Raw genomic sequence first — 19,000 nt, forward strand, 5'->3', positions numbered from 1 at the left:
GGTGCATTGGCCATGCTAAATTCTTCCAAACAGGCACCAGAGTGTGGTGTCTAGAGGATTCTCACAGTAACTTGATTGCAGTGACACAAATAAATAAACTTTGAATAAACTGTCAAGGTCATTGCTTGAAGCACTTGCAGGTGCAGTGGAAATGAGGGGCACTTTTAAACTTATAGGCATCTTATTCCAGGAAATCCTAGGAGAGCCTTTGGAATTCCCAAAGATCTTCCTGACTGACACTTAGCAACAGGTTCAGTTAAGATAGTTGTAATATGGTAAATAAAGGGTTAATATGATTATTATGAGTTACAAAGTGGCTAAAAGTATGATACCTGTTCCTTTTGTTATATTTTTCCTTAACCCTTAGCCTTACACGCCTGGCCTGTTTCCTTAGATGTGTTTTGCTGGCAATGAAGTCTCTGTAGTGGTAATGTCCTGTCAATGTTAGGGGTTATGGGTTTTAAACAAAAAAGAATAGATGTGTTTTGCACATGTAGATTCAAACTAACAATAAGATTTATTCCAAGAACTCTGGTCTGTACAGAGTACAAACTGAAACTAAAACTGTAGCCTGTGCAACACCCTAAATATATCACCATCATGTGATCAGCTCTTAAAAGCAATCTGCAAACACTTAAAAATATAATAGTAATCAGTAAGCCTGGGCTGTTTTCCTGTTTCTCACATTTTGTATTATCCCACTAACCTGCTTGCACGTGAGAATATATTAGGATGCGTTTACCAGGGACATGTGAAGGCCATGAACAGACAAATCGTGCTTGGGTATAGAGCCAGCTGATGTTCTACTGTGTATAAATGTACGTCACAGTAGATGCTTTGACTGGCTGATGTAAAATTTCCTACTTTCAGCTTACTCTGGACTCAGTGGTTTTTATCTACGACATTTGGAAAATCAGAGTGGCATACTAGTTATTACTCGTGCTGTGCCTGAACTGAATGTGTTGTTGGTACAACAAAGAGAAATAGCTACCACAACATTTTTCATCTTTAATTAAAAAAGGAGTGGCATACCTTTCTAGAAACATCTTCATCTGAAAACCTTTTGGAAAATGAGTGAACTGACTGGTTATCCTCTTCATTCTTCACATCCTCTAAACTGAAGCTGAAGTCAGGCAGTTTACATGACTTATTCTCCTCAGAGAAGCTTTGAAGCAAATTTATTAAATACTGACCTCGACTGTCATGTTGAATAACCTTTTAGAAGAAAGATAACATTAATTAAATGTAATATTTTTGGGTTATTACCCTAGTCTTCAATGATTCATATTATACATTTATCCTGTCTCTGTTTGGATTCATATTCAATCTTTGCTTCAGTAGTCAATTAGTTAAGATATGTATATCTTTCTATATACCTATATATATGATTTACACTGTTGTTTTCTTGCTCTCAATGATATTTTGCATATACATGGTGCTGGCGTGGTGCAGTGGCATAGTGATTAGCATTGCTGCTCACAGTGCCAGGAGCCCGAGTTCGATTCCTGGCTTGGGTCACTGCCTATGCAGAGTCTACACATTCTCCCTGTGTCTGCGTGGTTTTCCTCTGGTGCTCCAGTTTCCTCCCACAGTCTGGAAGATGTGCTGGCTAGGTGGATTGGCCACACTAAATTCTCTCTCAGTGTACCCGAACAGGTGCCAGAGTTTGGCGACTAGGGGATTTTCACAGTAACTTCATTGTTAATGTAAGCCTACTTGTAACACTAATAAATGCATCAAAAAAAACTTATTCAGATGAAAGATGTATAATTATAATTGTCATGTTGACTTTGAGCAAAAAGGCATTGGTCCACCATGCATGGCTGTGATCATGGCAGCTATGTTGGGATTGCACCCACCAGTGCCAGCCAGCAGTGACCTTACCAGTGTTTGAGGGGGCAAGGCATCCAAACAGAGTTAGTCAGTGATTGTGTACCGATGGATACATTCCAGGTTCTCATCTTGCCCCACTCAAGGCTGGCAACACTGGAGGAAATTTCCTCTCCCGGGAGGCGGGGGCGATATGTCAGGGCTTTCTTGCCCATAAGCCAGTGGATTCAGGCCCCAGTAGACCCACACAGCTTTAAGACATTAAAATTAAAATCCCTCCATTTGCAATGATAGTCCAAGATCAGGTTTGCATAGACAAGGGTTATGGGTGGAGAGGGGACCCATAATGTTAAAATGGCGGCGCGGGCTCGTTGGGCTGAAGGGCCTGTTTCCCGTGCTGTGTTGTTCTTTGTAGATCCTGTCTTGAGTTCCCCTTGGCAGGGTTCACCTGGACTCTTCCCAAGGGGTGTACATCTCCATTCCACTCAACATACTGACCTCAGGACTAATGTGGATTTTCCTATAATCAAGGAAGCATGAATTCCGTATATAATAGTTGAATGTTTCAATAGTATCATTCTCCACATGTGCCAGCCTCTCAGAAATTATCCTGCATATTTGTTCATGAATATCTTTAAGTTTTATAATTAAATCCACACAGGTTCAGAAATACCTTTGAGGAAATAAAAGTTTCTAGCTTGTGTAACACCGCAGTATCTTGTTCAAAATCTACACAGTAGCACTCTTCAATCCAGGCCTGTAGTAGATCTAAAGTTCGGTTGTGCACCTTGATGCAGTCAATTGAACATTTTTGCTTTACACTAGAATTGCAAAAATAATTTGGTTTATTTTTTCATAGGTAAAAATGTTGGATTAAAATTAGCAACAGTGATTATATTACAAGATTTACAATGGTCTATAGTGTTAGAACACATTGAAGGTGGAAGTCAACAGTTATTCAAGTTGGTGTTTTGTATGCTTGCCCCTAACTTGGATCACACTTGGATGTCGAGGGAAGATCATGATAAGTCTTGAATGTTGTTTTTCCCTGTACTTTCATTCTAACCAAAAAACACGAATTAAAACTGAATCCAATTCATAATTTGAGGAACAAACAAGATCCAAGCTGACAAGATGAGACATTGCACCCTATCCCAGGTTGGATCTAAGGCTTCATCTCAGCCCAAAGGCTGAGATGGCTTTGAAAAATTGCACTAAGTAAAGCCTTGATTTAACCACATTGGCCACCCTGATCTTTTACTCTACCCTAGCCCGGGCAATCCACCACCACAAGTGTCTGTACACCCCAAGTGCAATGGGTAGCCTTGTCTCCTCCTGAAGGCATATGCTGTGTATCAGTTTTCTCACAACTCAGGAAAGGGATGTTTCGATTAGGTAGGGCCAAGTGATTCCCAAAGTACTTTTAAAATTAAAAAGTTTAAAAGGCATTCTTTCTGGTTGTACCACAGTTTGATATGGCTCCTGCTCTGCCCAAGACTGCAAGAAACTACAAAAGGTCTGGAATGTAGTCTAATCCATCACGCAAACCATCAATTGACTCTGTCTACACTTCCTGCTACCTCAGAAAAGCAGCCAGCATAATTAAGGACTCCGGGCACTCTGGACATACTCTCTTCCACCTTCTACTGTTGAGAAAAAGATACAAAAGTCTGAGGTTGTGTACCACTCGACTCAAGAACTGCTTCTTCCCTGCTGCCATCAGACTTTTGAATGGACCTACCTCACACTAAGCTGATCTTTCTCTACACTTTAGCTATGACTGTAACATTAAATTCTGCAGTCTCTTTTCCTTCTCAATGAACGGTATATGCCTTGTCTATATAGCTTTATATCTTTCACTGTATACTAATACATGTGACAATAATAAATCAAATCAATTTCAAAACTTGGGTTTAACCCCACTCTGATGCTGCACTCCCAGTGATCACAGAATCCCTACAGTACAGAAGGAGGCCATTTGGCCCTTCAAGTCTGCGGCTCCTTCATCACCTGATGAAGGAGCAGTGTTCCGAAAGCTAGTGGCGTTTACTACCAAATAAACCTGTTGGACTTTAACCTAGTGTTGTGATACTTCTTATTGTGTTTACCCCAGTCCAACGCCAGCATCTCCACATCATGGCTCCTTTAGAATACAGTAAGAAGTCTGACAACACCAGGTTTAAGTCCAACCAATTTATTAGTTAGTAAACTCACAAGCTTTCGGGGTTTGCCCCTTTGTCAGGTGAATGGAGAGTTCTGGCCTCAGACAGAGCATATAACAGCACAGACAGTTTACAGATTTACAGTTTACATATCTGTAAACTGTCTGTGCTGTTATATGCTCTGTCTGAGGCCAGAACTCTCCATTCACCTGACAAAGGGGCAAACCCCGAAAGCTTGTGAGTTTACTAACTAATAAATTGGTTAGACTTAAACCTGGTGTTGTCAGACTTCTTACTGTGTTTACCTCAGTCCAACGCCGGCATATCCACATCATGACTCCTTTAGAATAACCATAGATATAATTTTCTTGCATTGATTTTCTGAATCAGCGCATCTTAGAAAATATATACTGTTTAAAAAAAAATTTCTTCCAAATTTACCTCAATATAATGCAAAGTAACATTGAAAACATAAACATCTGAACAGTCTTCTCCCTGCAGTTCCATCCAATAGTTATTAACTAGTACATTCATAATATAAATATCGTCCCTGTACCAAATACTAAAAAAGTTAAGAGCCAGGTTTTCACTTCGAAGATGGGCAACTTGAATTGGGAGATTTCCTAACTTGTCACACTCACCTTATTCTAAAAGGCCTTATTAAACCCAATTTTCACTCCAGGAGGTTGGGAGCAGGATCAAGCCTGGTTCACAGGATCGAGCCTGGAAGCAGGTCATAGGTGGCCTGAGGGCTGGTGTGTGCTGAAGCAGACTAGTTAGAAGGCCCACCTCAGTTCTCTGGGATTTTGTCCCAGTTATTTGAGAATCTCTGAGGCCCTCAAACTGCCCCTCGCACACCACACACCCCCTCCCACCACCCATCCTGCATGAATCACACCTCACACCCTTCTCTCTGTCAGCAAAAAATGTTGGAAATGGGGGCTGTGCACCTGTGTTGGGGTTCCACCCATCATTTTTAAAGCTCCCCAAATCTTCCTGCCTCCCTGAAGATTCACCCGAAGAATCATTATCTCACATAGTTTGAAGACATGTTTAAATTTGGGGTCAGTGTTAATTGTTAGAATCATATCACTTAATCTGATTCAGTTAGAAACTTTCCAATATCAGATAAAGACACAATTTGCAGCATTAAATAGAAGAGTGCTGATATAAAAAGATATGCTTTAATTTATACAGTACCTTATATCAGCGACACTGTTGAATCTATCTTCCAGGAACTGAAGGAATTCACAGGGTGATACGAAATAACGAAAGGTATAAAAAAACTGCTGAACATAGCCTTCTATCACTGCATTACTGCAAATATAACAACATGTGTTAGCATTTCCATAACATTCTGCAAAATACAGCATTTTAACACAAAGAAAAATTGGTATTTAATTGCACAGCTGAGAAGTGATTTTCTCACAAAAACTGAGTATTTGCCGCCTCCTTCTGGTCAGAAGTCAAAACAAATCTTTCTGGCCCAGTTTATGTGCTTAAGTTACATCTTTACATTGTGGTTCTGCACTTGGAACTAATTCTAAATAATTTTCACAATATAGTTCATTTATAAGGAAATTTGAATGGAATTAAAACAAGTATCAGAAAAATGAGGATTGAATGACAAGTAATTGAACTTTCCTTCTTCAACCTCAGGTGTTTTCTTGTAAATAAATGACTCATAACAAGGGAACGCTTCCTATGTGATCCATGTGGTGCAAAACTAAAAACATATCTTACTGAAAAGGTTGCAATTCTGCAACACCTCAGCAGACAAAGTGACTTTCTCTCATCAAATTCGCTTCATTCATTTGATAATCGACAGGTATTGCTGGTGAAAAGAAAGTTTATTTATTCGTCACAAGTAGGCTCACATTAACACGGTAATGTGAACTGTGAACATCCCCCAGTGGCACATTCTGGTGCCTGTTCGGGTACAGGGAGGGAGAACTTAGCACAGCCAATGCACCTAATCAGAACTGGACTCTGGGAGCACCCAAAGGAAACCCACGCAAGCACAGGGAGTAAGTGCAGACTCCACACAGACAATGACCCAAGTTGGGAATTGAACCTGAGTCCTTGTCACTGTGAGGCAGCAGTGCCAGCCTCTGTGCCACTGATACAGTGGAAAAAGACACTCTGAATCCCAAATTATATACTATTTTCACTTAGCTACAACAGAATGTGTTGCAAACATTTGGACACACCAAGGCATCCCCTCAGAGACCAGGGTGACTTGAACTGAGTTCTCAGGTGATTGTGGAGTTCAATTCAGGACCGATAGTCTCTGTCACAGGTGGGGTAGGTGGTGGTTGGAGGAGTGGGTGGGTGGGGTGCCTGGGTTGCCATGCACTCCTTTCGCTCTTGGCAATGAAACTCAAAGTGCATGCTTTTCCTACACTTTGGGCAGTCTTTGGGCCGGGGTTTCCCAGCTTTTACTGGAAATGTTGGGACTTTTTGAAGGAGGCTTCGAGGGTGTCCATGAAGCAATTCCTCTGCCCTCTCCGGGGCTTTCTTGCCGGGACAAAGATTTAAGTAGAAGCGCTTGTTTCAGAGTCTCGTGTCAGGCATTCAAACAATGTGTCCTGCCCAGTGGAGCTGATCGAGCATGGTCAGTGCTGGGGATGTTGGCCTGAGCCAACAATAGTGAATTGGTCATCTACAGAGATATAAATATCAATAGTGGTCTGGATCTATTATTCATCTCGAGATGGTGATTACATCAGACATCCTCATCAAGGTGGATAGCTCTTGTAATACAATTGCTGATTGTTGTCAAAATATAGAAGTGATTTTGCTGCCATAGACTTTAGATTGCTGTAACATCATGCACGTGGAGACTATCTTGCAATCTATTCACTCTTATACAAGATTACGGGTGGCACAGTGGTTAACATTGCTGTCTCACAGCACCAGAGACCCAGGTTCAATTCCAAACTTGATGGTTGTGTTGTGGTTGCACCTTCTCCCTGTATCTGTGTGGGTTTCCTCTGGGTGCTCCGGTTTCTTTCCACAGTCCAAATATGCACGTTAGGTAGTTTAACCATGGTAAATGCAGGATTACGGGGATAGGGTGGGGTGTGGGCTTGGGTATGACATTCTTTTGAAGAGTTGGTGCAGATTCCATGGGTTGAACGGCCTCCTTCCGCACTTACGGGATTCTATTGTTTTAAAGGCAAAAAGGCAGAATCTAAACACCTCTGACAACCAATTCTCCATATCTGAACTCCATTACTGAGTTTGCATTTGCAATGTATTGCAACCAGCCCCTCTGTAGAGGTGCAGGGTCCTGACCCCCTCACTTCAACTATGTCACTCGAGTGACGCCATTTTTGAACACAAATCCAGGAAGCAAGCCGTTTAATGACGCCAAGCATCCCCAGGAAGCTGGAGCTGCCTGCCTGAAGCCAGGGGTCAAGACAGGCAGCAGCCATGTTGAGGGGGCTACTGCTGCCTTGGCAAAGAGATTAGGCAGCTCATCAATTGACCATGAAAGTGAAATGGTTGGGAATGATGGCAAATAGGCTAAAGTAAAGGAATGCGCACATTCCAATGCCAATTACTCAAGGGCCCCACAAGCTATCTCGAGAAGCCTTCTCTGGCTCCACAGCGAACTTGACAGCTGTGTATCAACGTGCTCCAGCCTGTCAGGTTCACCGGATTGCATTTCTGAATGCCCTGGCCCCTTAATGAGCTCTGAAAGAAGCTTAATGGACTATTTATTGGCAGCGAGGAGGCCTTCTTCTCCCTCCCATCAGTCAGCACTTTGAAAATTTCAAACCATCCCAGAGATGTTGGGATGATGATGATAAGGAAGCGATGGCCTTATGGTATTATCGCTAGACTATTAATCTAGAAACTGAACTAATGTTCTGGGGACTGGGTTCAAATCCCACCACGGCAGCTGGTGGAATTTGAATTCAATAAAAAATACCTGGAATTAAGAATCCATTGAAGACCATGAAACCATGGTCGTAAAACTTTATTTGGTTCACTAATGTCCTTTAGGGAAGGAAATCTGCCGTCCTTACCTGGTCTAGCCTACATGTGAGTCCAGAGCAATGAGGTTGGCTCGCAACTGCCCACTGAAATAGCCTAACAAGTCATTCAGTTCAAGGGTGACTTGGGATAGGCAATAAATACTGGCCAGCCAACGACACCCATGTCTCACGAATGAATAAAATAAGATACAACCTCCAGGATCATGATTTTTAATTTGCCCGCACTGGGACCTGACCTCACTGATGTTAGAAAATCTGGCCTCAGGATTTTCTAGGGACAGCTTATCCTGGAATCTCTGCACGTGGGAATAGAGGAATCTTAGTTGATAACAAAGCATTACTTTTGATATAACCCAAAAGTACTTTATTTAGGGGAGGCAGTGACGTAGTGATATTGTTGCTGGACTAGCAATCCAGTGACCCCAGACAATGCTCTGGGGACCTGGGTTCAAATTCCACCATGGCAGCTGGTGAAATTTGAATTCAATAAAAACCAGGAATTAGAAGTTTAATGATGACCATAAAACCATTGTCAGTTGTCGTAAAATCTCAACTGGTTCACTAATGTCCTTTAGGGAAGACAATCTGCCGTCCTTACCTGGTCTGGCCTACATGTGACTCCAGATCCACAGCAATGTGATTGAGTCTCAACTGCCCTCAGGGATGGGTAATAAATGCTGGCCCAGCCAATGATGCTCATGTCCCACGAATGAATAAAAGAAACCCACCATGCAGCACATTGGGACACCATAACAAAGGTGAGTTGTAAAATAAAGCTCTTACTTTCCTTCATATTTAACATTTAATATTCCTTGCTTTGTGCCATTCACCTGCTAAAGAGGTAAGCCATTAAACCCAATGCTGTTCCAGCTTGAAGTACTTGTGTTCCGTTCTTGCTTTGGTTCTGATCATCTTTTAAAGTGTGGAAGGTGAGGTGAGAATTGCTATCAGTAGATGTGAGGTCTAATGTCTCTGATTGGCAGGAAAGGTTGGCCAGTGAAAGAAGCACAGACGTGTTCAAACCCCATTGCTCCATTTGCAAAATCTAGAAAGACCAAAAATACCTTTAAGAAGATACAACAGTATCTGCTACAATAAAAGCAAGACACTGCAGATGCTGGCGGCTGGAAATAAAAACAGAAAGTGCTGGTTAGGCAGTATCTCTGGAGAGAGGAACAGGGTTAAAGTTTCATCACAAAACATAAGAATAGCAAGCCCCCCGACTCCCTTATTATGCTGCCAATTTTACAATATGATGACGGTGCCTCAAAGGAGATTAGGTGATTCGGCAGAAATGGGTGGTTTGTTTGGGATTCACAGTAGCAGATTCTCCAGGACAGCAACTGCAACTTTGTATAGCAACGTGATTAATGGACTTCAAACCTGAACTCTCTGCAAAACAGGTATCCTTTACATACCCTTCAAGTGAGGAACCAGACCATCCTCAGCCTCAGCTTTTCCTTTATCAGCCATCTTGATAGGACTAGTGTGGTATTATCCCAATCCAATCATAACCAGAGCATCTTCACCAACTGCTTCCTCCCAGCCCCACACACTCATCTCAAGAGTCTCCACCCTTCTTCCACTTCTATATACTACTATTGGTGGCATCAGTGCAGGCATGGGGTTTAGCTTTCACATCTATGTTGACGTATTTGACTTCAATCTCTCCACCACACACTGTCCCACTCACCCGGCGACACACTGTCCCACTCATACTGCAACACACTGCCCCACCCACACTGCAACACACTGACCCACCCACACTGTGGAACACTGTCCCGCTCACAGTGACAGCAATGGCCCCTCATGCTGAGACATACTGTCCCACTCACACTAACAGATGCCCCCACTAGGGCACAGACTTTGCCATGGCACTGGTGCAGTAGGGCACAAGCCTTCCTAGGCACAGGCCCCCTGTAGCAGAGGCTTCCCCTGAGTACATGCTCTGGTGTTTTCCACGTTATGGGCCCATCTTTCTCACGCCTTGGGCAGGAGAAATGTGAGGAAAATTTGAGGAGTTTGTACTCCTTAGTGTAAAGTCAGGATATATCAGCCACACCTGAACAACTGTCAGCCTGTATCTCAGGGGATGGTACTTATAAAATAAGGATATTTGAAGTGCTTCACACCTAGTTGCTGACAGTTAAATGCTGACTTCATAATTAAGTATATTTGGTTGAGGAGAGTGAGTAGAGATATGTGAATCCTGCAGTAAATGAAAGAACACAAATGGTGAGACTACTGGTCATATTTGGCTAATACTGACCTAAACTCCATCTGTACAATCCATAATAACTTTATAAACAACGATGATCAAAATAATTACTATATGAGGAGTTTAGTTCCGATTGATATAATAGTTCTTCTTTCATAGCAGGTTGATCAATTAAATTACCTCGAGATACTTCTTTGCCAACTCAAGAAACTCCACCTTCAGTCTCATTTCTTCAAGTTGCTGCTTTAGTTTGGGCAGCACCACCTTTGCTTCAATTCCTTTAAATTAAAATGCAAAGTTACAGCTAATAAGTCAAGTAGACATAGGTACAAAAGCTCGCCTTTTCCTTTTCCAACAAACTCAAGCTTGTGCCCCTAGTTATCCATAGAATCCTACAGTGTAGAAAGAGGCCATTTGGCCCATTGATTCTACACCGACCACAATCCCACCCGGCCCTTAACCACATAACCCTATGTATTTACCCTAGCTAGTACACCTGAGACTCAGGCACTGACAACAATCCCACCCAGGCCCTATCCTGCAACCTCATATATTTACCTTACTAGTCCCTCTGATACCAAGCAGCAACTTGGCATGGCCAATCAATCTAACTCGCATACCTTTGGACTGTGGGAGGAAACTATAGCATCTGGACGAAATCCACGCAGGCACAGGGAGAATGTGCAACTCCACACAGACCATGACCCGAGGCTGTAATTGAACCCAGGTTCTTGGCAGCAGTGCTAACCACTGTGCCACCGTGCGGCGTAGGTTATTTCACTGCCATGTTTGCATTCACATGAAATAGTTTCCAGTTTGATGTGACTCAGTAGTGATAGAATAACTGAAGTCAATCTGACTCTGGATTACAAGGCTAGGTTTGGGAGACCATTTTTAACAATCTGGAGTGGCATTGTGAAGGGTTTATGATTTGATTTGATTTATTATTGTCACATATATTAGTATACAATGAAAAGTATTGTTTCTTGCACGCTTTACAGACAAAGCAAACCGTTCATAGAAAAGGACACAAGAGACTGCAAAATGTAATGTTACAGTCATAGCTAGGGTGAAGAGAAAGATCAACTTAATGCAGAGTAGGTCCATTCAAAAGTCTGACAGCAGCAGGGAAGAAGCTGTTCTTGAGTCTGTTGGTAAATGACCTCAGACTTCTGTATTTTTTCTCGATGGAAGAAAGTGGAAGACAGAATGTTCAGAGTGTGTGGGGTCCTTAGTTATGCTGGTTGCTTTGCCAAGGCAGCGGGAAATGTAGACAGAATCAGTGAATGGGAGGCTGGTTTGCATGATGGATTGGGCTACATTCAGGACCTTTTGTAGTTTCTTGTGGTGTTGGGCAGAGCAGGAGCCATAAATCACCTGCTGAAGGAGAGAAGTTTGGTTAAAAGAATTTATTGATTAGGTGGGCATTCTGGGAAGGTTGAGTAACTTAACGAGTGTGATGGAAAATCGTTGGAAAATGAAGACGCCTCGAGAGAAGGTGAGAAACAATCATAAATACGAGCTTCTATCTGTGTACCAATGGGAAAGTGAGAGTGAAAAATTACTGAAAGTGGTTACTTTGGTCAGCAAAAATGGTAAAAGAGACAATCCGTGTGTCTGACCAGGGCTCAGTGCACCAGTCAAACCAGAACACAATGTAGGAAGTAGGTGGGTTGTTAACCTTTTACCATGTGTCAGTGGAGAATTAACCTTCTTGGTGTTGACAAAGCTGAATTGTCCATTCCGTGTTTCGAATTCTGCTGCTGAGCTAAAGGCTGTTTGCATGTATTGGATGGAAGTTTTCATTCCTGCCTGCCTGCTCTGGGACACGAAATTCCCACCCATGGTCAATGCACCTTTGGCTTGTCCATCATATTGGCAAATGATTCCGATGGGTGGGATAGGGAGATTTAGGCCATATTGTTTTAATAGTAACAAAACTATTAGAAAAGTTTGAAGTTTTGGTTGATCTCATCTTGAAGAGATAAGAAACTAAACACAAACATTGTACAGGTGGATGGAGAATAGCTCCAGTACAAAGTCATGGTGGACACAACTTAAGCAGCACATTGCGGAGGACTTGGTTCCAGTCACAAAGGACAAAATGACATTGGTTTGCGCAAAGAAGCACAGCAATGTCATCTCGTATACATGTGCTGTGCTGACTATCACCATCTTGAACTTGTCTTCCCCACCTGAACATTCCATGACCTTGTCTGCCCTTCCACATGTAAGAATTATTCTGCTCTGTGCTCTTTCCAATGCCTCTCTCACCAAGTTCATTTCTTTTAGCAGGAAGCTACAAAGAAATCTGACTGCCAATCACTTGCATGACCATAAACTGCAAGCCTTCCCTCCCTGTCTTCACAATACTTATGGGTGATAAATGGATGCAAGATAATTATACGTCATCAATGTCATCCTGTCAATGTATGCTCTTGTAGACAGCTGCCGGATAACAGGAGGGTACAGAAACTTGCATGCTCCAGGACATCTTAGCTAAATGGAGAAAGCTGGTCATAGAAGCTTAGTCAATCTGCTCCACAGTCTGTCCAGATATATGTGATCCATTAATTTTAGCCTCTTGAGCATCCCAATATTCCATCAGTGATGGCCACGCATTTAGCTGTCTAGGCTTCTAAGCTCCAAAACTTTCTCTCTAAATCTCTCGCCTTTCTACTGTGCTTCTCTCGTTTAACATGCTCCTTAACACCCATCTCTTTGACCAAGCTTTTGGTCACCTGCTCTGATATCATCTGTTCTGATATCATCATGCCTAGTTCTGTGTCAAACGTTACTATATAAGAGTTAACTTAATGATGTTATATGAACTGCTTGTTGAACATGGTGCTACAGTAAACATAAATAAACCTGGTAATGAAGGATGTTATTTCTCCCAATGTCCACACCAGTCTGCTGCACCCTCAATAGTTTCACCTGCCAGAAATGTGGTATGAAGTTGTCCCACGTTTGGAGAAGGGTACCCAGCCTGAAGACAGGGTTGGTGCTCCATGAGGTTAAAGGGGAAACACACAGGATTTTAAGCATGAATGGGCTTATTAACCTTTGTTTCTTTTATCCTGAAGTTGGAGCTTCTGGTAGAATACTTTGGTTTTTCTAAAATTCTTGGTCTCCATCATCAGTTGTTGCTCAAGTTCCTGTGAAACCAAAACAAGATCAGTATATCTGCAGAAAGTAAAACAAAATCATACCAATTAGGAACAGTATCACAATGATAATGTTACTGGAATTATAATCCAAAGGCCTGGATTAATGGGGAATTTTAATAAAATAAATTTGGAATAAAATACTAGTCTCAATAATGAATACCACGAAAAAAAATTATCACAAAAGCTCATCTAGATTACTTTCTGGGTCAGTCCTGCTTGATAATCTACAAGTCTATTTGAAGATGTAATACTTTCTAAACTAAACATTTTACAACAAAAGTCACAGTCTACGCAGCCCCTGAAGCCTGCTGCACCACCTAACCAGATCATGATCCACCACATGGATGATCTTCACCCCAACTCCACACACTTGTTCCCGATTCACAACTCTTGTCACCCCATCCCAAAAAAAATCCACCGCTCCCAGTCTCGAAAGATCCAACTGTCGCCCAGCACCCACAGTTCCGCAGGGAAGAGAGCTCTAGGTCTCCAATAACTCCTGTGTGAAAAGTGTCTCCCTAGTTCACAGAAACATGTTAGTATTTAATCACAAACAAACACATCCGAATGTGATACCATCATGATTAGTCTAAGGTAAAAGATGGGTTTAACAAAGAATTTTTTAAAACAATGCTTCTTGGAAGAATTTGCAAGGAGACTGAAATAATTTCCTCATATTCTGCTCTGATCTAGCAACTGATTTTAGGCTGCCAATTTTTGTGGCATTTTATATCGCGCTTATTACCTGACCCTGGCCTCTTTCTACATTGTAGGGTTTCTATGTTTCTATGACTCCAGGATCACATGGCCACGATCCACAACAAACCTCTCGGTTTAGTATAGAAGATTTTCTATCCTGAGAATACCCTCTCCAATAACACCACCCTGGATAACATAATCAACCATTGCCTGGCAAAAGCAAGCTCAGCATTTGTCTGTGTGGAGTTTGCACATTCTTCCCATGTCTGGGTGGGTTTTCTCCAAGTGCTCCAGTTTCCTCCCACAGTCCAAAGACATGTGGGTTAGGCTAATTGGCCATTGTGTTAGGGGGGTTAGCAGGGTAAATGAGGGTTATGGAAATAGGGCCTGTATGGAATTGTGATCAGTGCAGACTCAATGGGTTGAATGGACTTCTTCTGTACTGCAGGGATCATATGATTCTATCATTTGGCAGCCTCACAGACTTTGGAAAGAGTGCGGAGTTTGTTTCAGAGCACAGATCAAAGTTCTTACATCACTTAATCTTACATCACTTCCTTATGGTGCGAGGCTCAGACAATTTAACAGCTTCATATAAAGCAACTAGAGATATTCCTTCCCCGCTGTCTGATATCTAATTACAACATCAGGTAGCAGGACAATATCCCCAACACTGAGGTCCTTGCAAAGCCCTGCATGCCTGGCATTGAGACGATGCTCATCAGAGCCCAATTCCATTGGGTCAGTCATGTGGTTCACGTGGTGGATTCAACATACTGAAGGCAGTACTCTACAGCCAGCTGAGCATAGATATCCCAAACTTGGATATAAAGACAATCTGAAAGCCAACCTCAGAACTTGCAAGCTAGACTCATGGGATAAAAAAAAATACCCCTGGACAGACCCAGAAAGAGAGCCATGGAATCCCTAATGTATAGAAGGAGACCATTCAGCCCATTAAGTCTGCATTGACTCTCTGTAAGAGCATCTTACCCAGCCCACCCTCTGCCCCATCCCACAACCCCGCACATTTAGCATGGCCAATCCACCTATATCTTCTCTGGGCTACTGCCTGAACCGAGTGCAGACGGGCGTAGGGTTGACAGGATAAAGGAAGTGAATGGGTGGCTCAGGGATTGGTGTGGGAGGAATGGGATCGAATTTATGGGGCATTGGCACCAGTATTGGGGTAGGTGGGACTTGTTCGGGCAGGATGGGGTTGGTCTGAATCGTGCTGGGACCAGAGTGCTGGCGAATCGAGTCAAGAGAACTGTAGACAGGGCTTTAAACTAATTAGGGGGGGGGAGGGTGCGAGGGTAGGTGATGTTAGGAGGTCTACAGTTAAGGATAGGGTACAGGTAAGGGAAGAGGCTGAGGATGTCCCAAGTGGTGGCGTTACGGCAAATAGGGTCCAGAAGAAGGCTGGGATGAAAGCGCTTTATCTGAATGCACGAAGCATTCGGAATAAAGTGGATGAGCTGGTGGCGCAGATCGACACAAATGGATACGATCTGGTGGCCATTACAGAGACGTGGCTGCAAGGTGACAGGGACTGGGAGATGAATGTACAGGGCTATCAAGTGTTTAGGAAGGATAGGCAGGAGGAAAGAGGGGGTGGCGTAGCTCTGCTGATTAAGGACAGCATCAAGGTGGTAGCAAGGGATGATATCGGAGCCAAAGAGCAGAAACTGGAATCGTTGTGGGTGGAGATTAGGAACAGCAAAGGGAGGAAGACGCTGGTGGGTGTCGTCTATAGGCCCCCGAATAATGATCTGGAGGTGGGGCGGGCTGTTAACGCGCAAATAAGTGCGGCGTGCAGGAATGGGACGGCAGTAGTTATGGGGGATTTCAATCTGCATATTGATTGGTCGACCCATGTTGGACGAGGTGGGCTCGAGGAGGAGTTCTTGGAATGCTGCCGGGATAGTTTCCTGGAACAGTGTGTGTTGGAGCCGACGAGGGAGCGAGCTATCTTGGATCTGGTGCTATGTAATGAGGCGGGTAGAATTAGGGACCTTGAGGTGAAGGATCCTCTTGGAGAGAGTGATCATTGTATGGTGGAGTTTCTGTTGCAGATGGAGGAGGAGAAAGTGGGTTCCCGGACACGTGTCCTTTGTTTGAATAGAGGGGAGTATGGTAGGATGAGAGAAGAATTGGCGAATGTGGACTGGGGGAGCGCGTTGGAAGGTAGGTCTGCTGAGGAGCAGTGGAGGATCTTTAAGGAGATCTTTCTTGGTGCTCAGCAGAAATTTATTCCGATGGTCAAAAAGGACAGTAGGAAGAGAGGTAATAAGCCGTGGATAACGAAGGAGGTGAAGGAAAGTGTTAAATTAAAAGCGGAGGAATTTAGAGTAGCTAAGAGCAGTGGGCGAGAAGAGGATTGGGAAAGGTTTAAATGTCAACAAAGATTGACAAAAAAATTGATAAAGGAGGGTAGAAGAAGCTATGAAGCTGGGCTAGCACTTAATATAAAAAAGGATAGCAAGAGTTTTTATAAATATATAAAAAGGAAGAGGCTGGCTAGGGTGAACGTTGGTCCCTTAGCGGATGAGAAAGGGGACCTAGTGGTAGGGGATGGGGATATGGCTAAGGTCTTGAATAACTTTTTTGTTTCTGTCTTCACGGAGGAGGACGTGAATAATTTGCCGGGTGTTAGCGATGGAAAGGTGGTAGGACTGGAGGGTCTTAATGACATTACTGTTACTAGAGAGGTGGTGCGCGACAGACTGGAGGGGCTGATTGTGGACAAGTCCCCAGGACCGGATGGAATGCATCCGAGGGTTCTGAAAGAAATGGCGGAGGTGATAGTGGATGCCTTGGTGGTTATTTTCCAGACGTCGCTGGATTCCGGGGAAGTGCCGGAGGATTGGAAAACGGCTAATGTTACGCCGTTGTTTAAGAAGGGTGCCAGGCAAAAGGCGGGGAATTACAGGCCGGTTAGTTTAACGTCTGTGGTAGGTAAAATGTTAGAATCCGTCATTAAGGAGGAAATTGCGAGGCATCTTGAAGGCAATTGCTTGATAGGGCAGACGCAACACGGTTTCATTAAAGGGAAGTCGTGTCTGACAAATTTACTGGAGTTCTATGAGGATGTGTCTAGGGCGGTGGATAGAGGAGAGCCGGTGGATGTGGTCTTTCTGGATTTTCAGAAGGCGTTTGATAAGGTACCTCACAAGAGGTTACTGCAGAAGGTCAGAGGACATGGAGTTGGGGGTAGGGTGTTAGCGTGGATAGAGGATTGGTTGTCAAATAGGAGGCAGAGAGTGGGGGTCAATGGGTGCTATTCGGATTGGCGGTTGGTGACTAGTGGAGTGCCCCAGGGGTCGGTGCTGGGGCCTCAGCTATTTACCATTTATATAGATGATCTGGAGGAGGGAACCGAGTGTAGGGTGTCGAAATTTGCTGATGACACCAAGATTGGGGGAAAGGCAAATTGTGCGGAGGGTCTGGAGAGTCTGCAGAAGGATCTAGATAGGCTGGGCGAATGGGCCAGGAAATGGCAAATGGAATTTAATGTTGGCAAGTGTGAGGTGGTCCACTTTGGTAGGAAGAATGGTAGGAAGGACTATTACTTACGTGGCGAAAAACTGCAGCAGGCGACGGTGCAGAGGGACCTCGGGGTCCTTGTGCATGAGTCGCAAAAACCCAGCCTGCAGGTGCAGCAGGTGGTCAGGAAGGCGAATGGGATGCTGGCCTTCATAGCGAGGGGGATTGAATATAAAAGTAGGGAGGTCTTGCTGCAGCTGTATAGGGCATTGGTGAGGCCGCAGCTGGAGTACTGTGTGCAGTTTTGGGCGCCGCACCTGCGCAAGGATATTTTGGCCTTGGAGGGAGTGCAGAGGAGGTTTACTAGGCTGATACCGGAGTTGAGGGGGTTGAGCTATGAGGAGAGGCTGAATAAACTAGGCTTGTACTCGTTAGAGTTTAGAAGAATGAGGGGAGATCTCATTGAGACGTATAAGATGATGAATGGGATGGATAGGATAGAGGTGGAAAGACTCTTCCCGCTCAAAAAAGACAGGAGGACTAGGGGGCACAGCCTCAAGATAAAGGGGGGGCAGTTCAGAACGGAGTTGAGGAGGAACTTCTTCACTCAAAGGGTGGTGAATCTCTGGAATTCTCTGCCCGTTGAAGTGGTGGAGGCTGCCTCGCTAAATATTTTTAAGAAGCGGGTTGATGGGTTTTTGATAAGAGAGGGGATTAAGGGTTATGGGGAGAGGTCGGGAAAGTGGAACTGAGCCACGACAGATCAGCCATGATCTTATTGAATGGCGGGGCAGGCTCGAAGGGCCAGATGGCCTACTCCTGCTCCTATTTCTTATGTTCTTATATCTTAGAGCTGCGAGAGGAAATCAGAGCACCCAGAGGAAACCCACACAGACACGGCGAGAACGTGCGGACTCTGCACAGACAGCGACCCAAGCCGGGTATCGAACCCTGGTCCCTGGCACTGTGAGGCAGCAGTGCTAACCACTGTACCACCATGCCGCCCAAGTCTCCCAAGAGTTTCCCAAGGACAGGCGAGCACAGCTCACCCATCACTGACTTCATACACATTATCTGCAGTTGGTTGTGCAAATTGAGATTTGCCCCAAGGTCGCAGGTGCGATGATGGACCTGGGCTACAAACCAGGCTTTCTTTCCTGAACAATCATCCATCAGAATAAGAATTCAACAACAACACATAATGCATTTCTAAATTTGTTTTTGGAAGAAAAATAATTGTTCCTTTTTGCACAAGTTTTATAAACATTAATGAACAACATTTCCATAGCAATCACTGGCTTCTGAAATAAAGATTATCACAGATAAGATGTCCCAAAAAGTCAGTAGCTCTCAGAAAACAATATTTGAAAAAAGTACTTATTTTAAATGTAATCATTTTCCTCTGCCAACCTCAGTATTTTGAGGTCTCAA

General features: G+C 43.7%; 1 protein-coding gene across 1 annotated transcript in view; it reads right to left on the reverse strand.

Moving 5' to 3' along the window:
- kndc1 (kinase non-catalytic C-lobe domain containing 1) overlaps positions 1–19,000 on the reverse strand; it is a 177,200-nt gene that overhangs the window by 30,678 nt on the left and 127,522 nt on the right. The window contains exons 18-23 of the mRNA XM_080205589.1: positions 13,279–13,372; positions 10,395–10,492; positions 8,827–9,041; positions 5,193–5,309; positions 2,504–2,651; positions 1,033–1,215 (exon numbers count right to left, since the gene is read on the reverse strand). Of these exons, the coding sequence (XP_080061715.1) occupies positions 1,033–1,215; positions 2,504–2,651; positions 5,193–5,309; positions 8,827–9,041; positions 10,395–10,492; positions 13,279–13,372 (855 nt within the window). The remainder of the gene's footprint in view (positions 1–1,032; positions 1,216–2,503; positions 2,652–5,192; positions 5,310–8,826; positions 9,042–10,394; positions 10,493–13,278; positions 13,373–19,000) is intronic.

Source organism: Carcharhinus amblyrhynchos, chromosome 17 (genome assembly GCF_965287045.1).
Source record: "Carcharhinus amblyrhynchos chromosome 17, sCarAmb.v2.hapA, whole genome shotgun sequence".
Taxonomy (NCBI): Eukaryota; Metazoa; Chordata; class Chondrichthyes; order Carcharhiniformes; family Carcharhinidae; genus Carcharhinus; species Carcharhinus amblyrhynchos.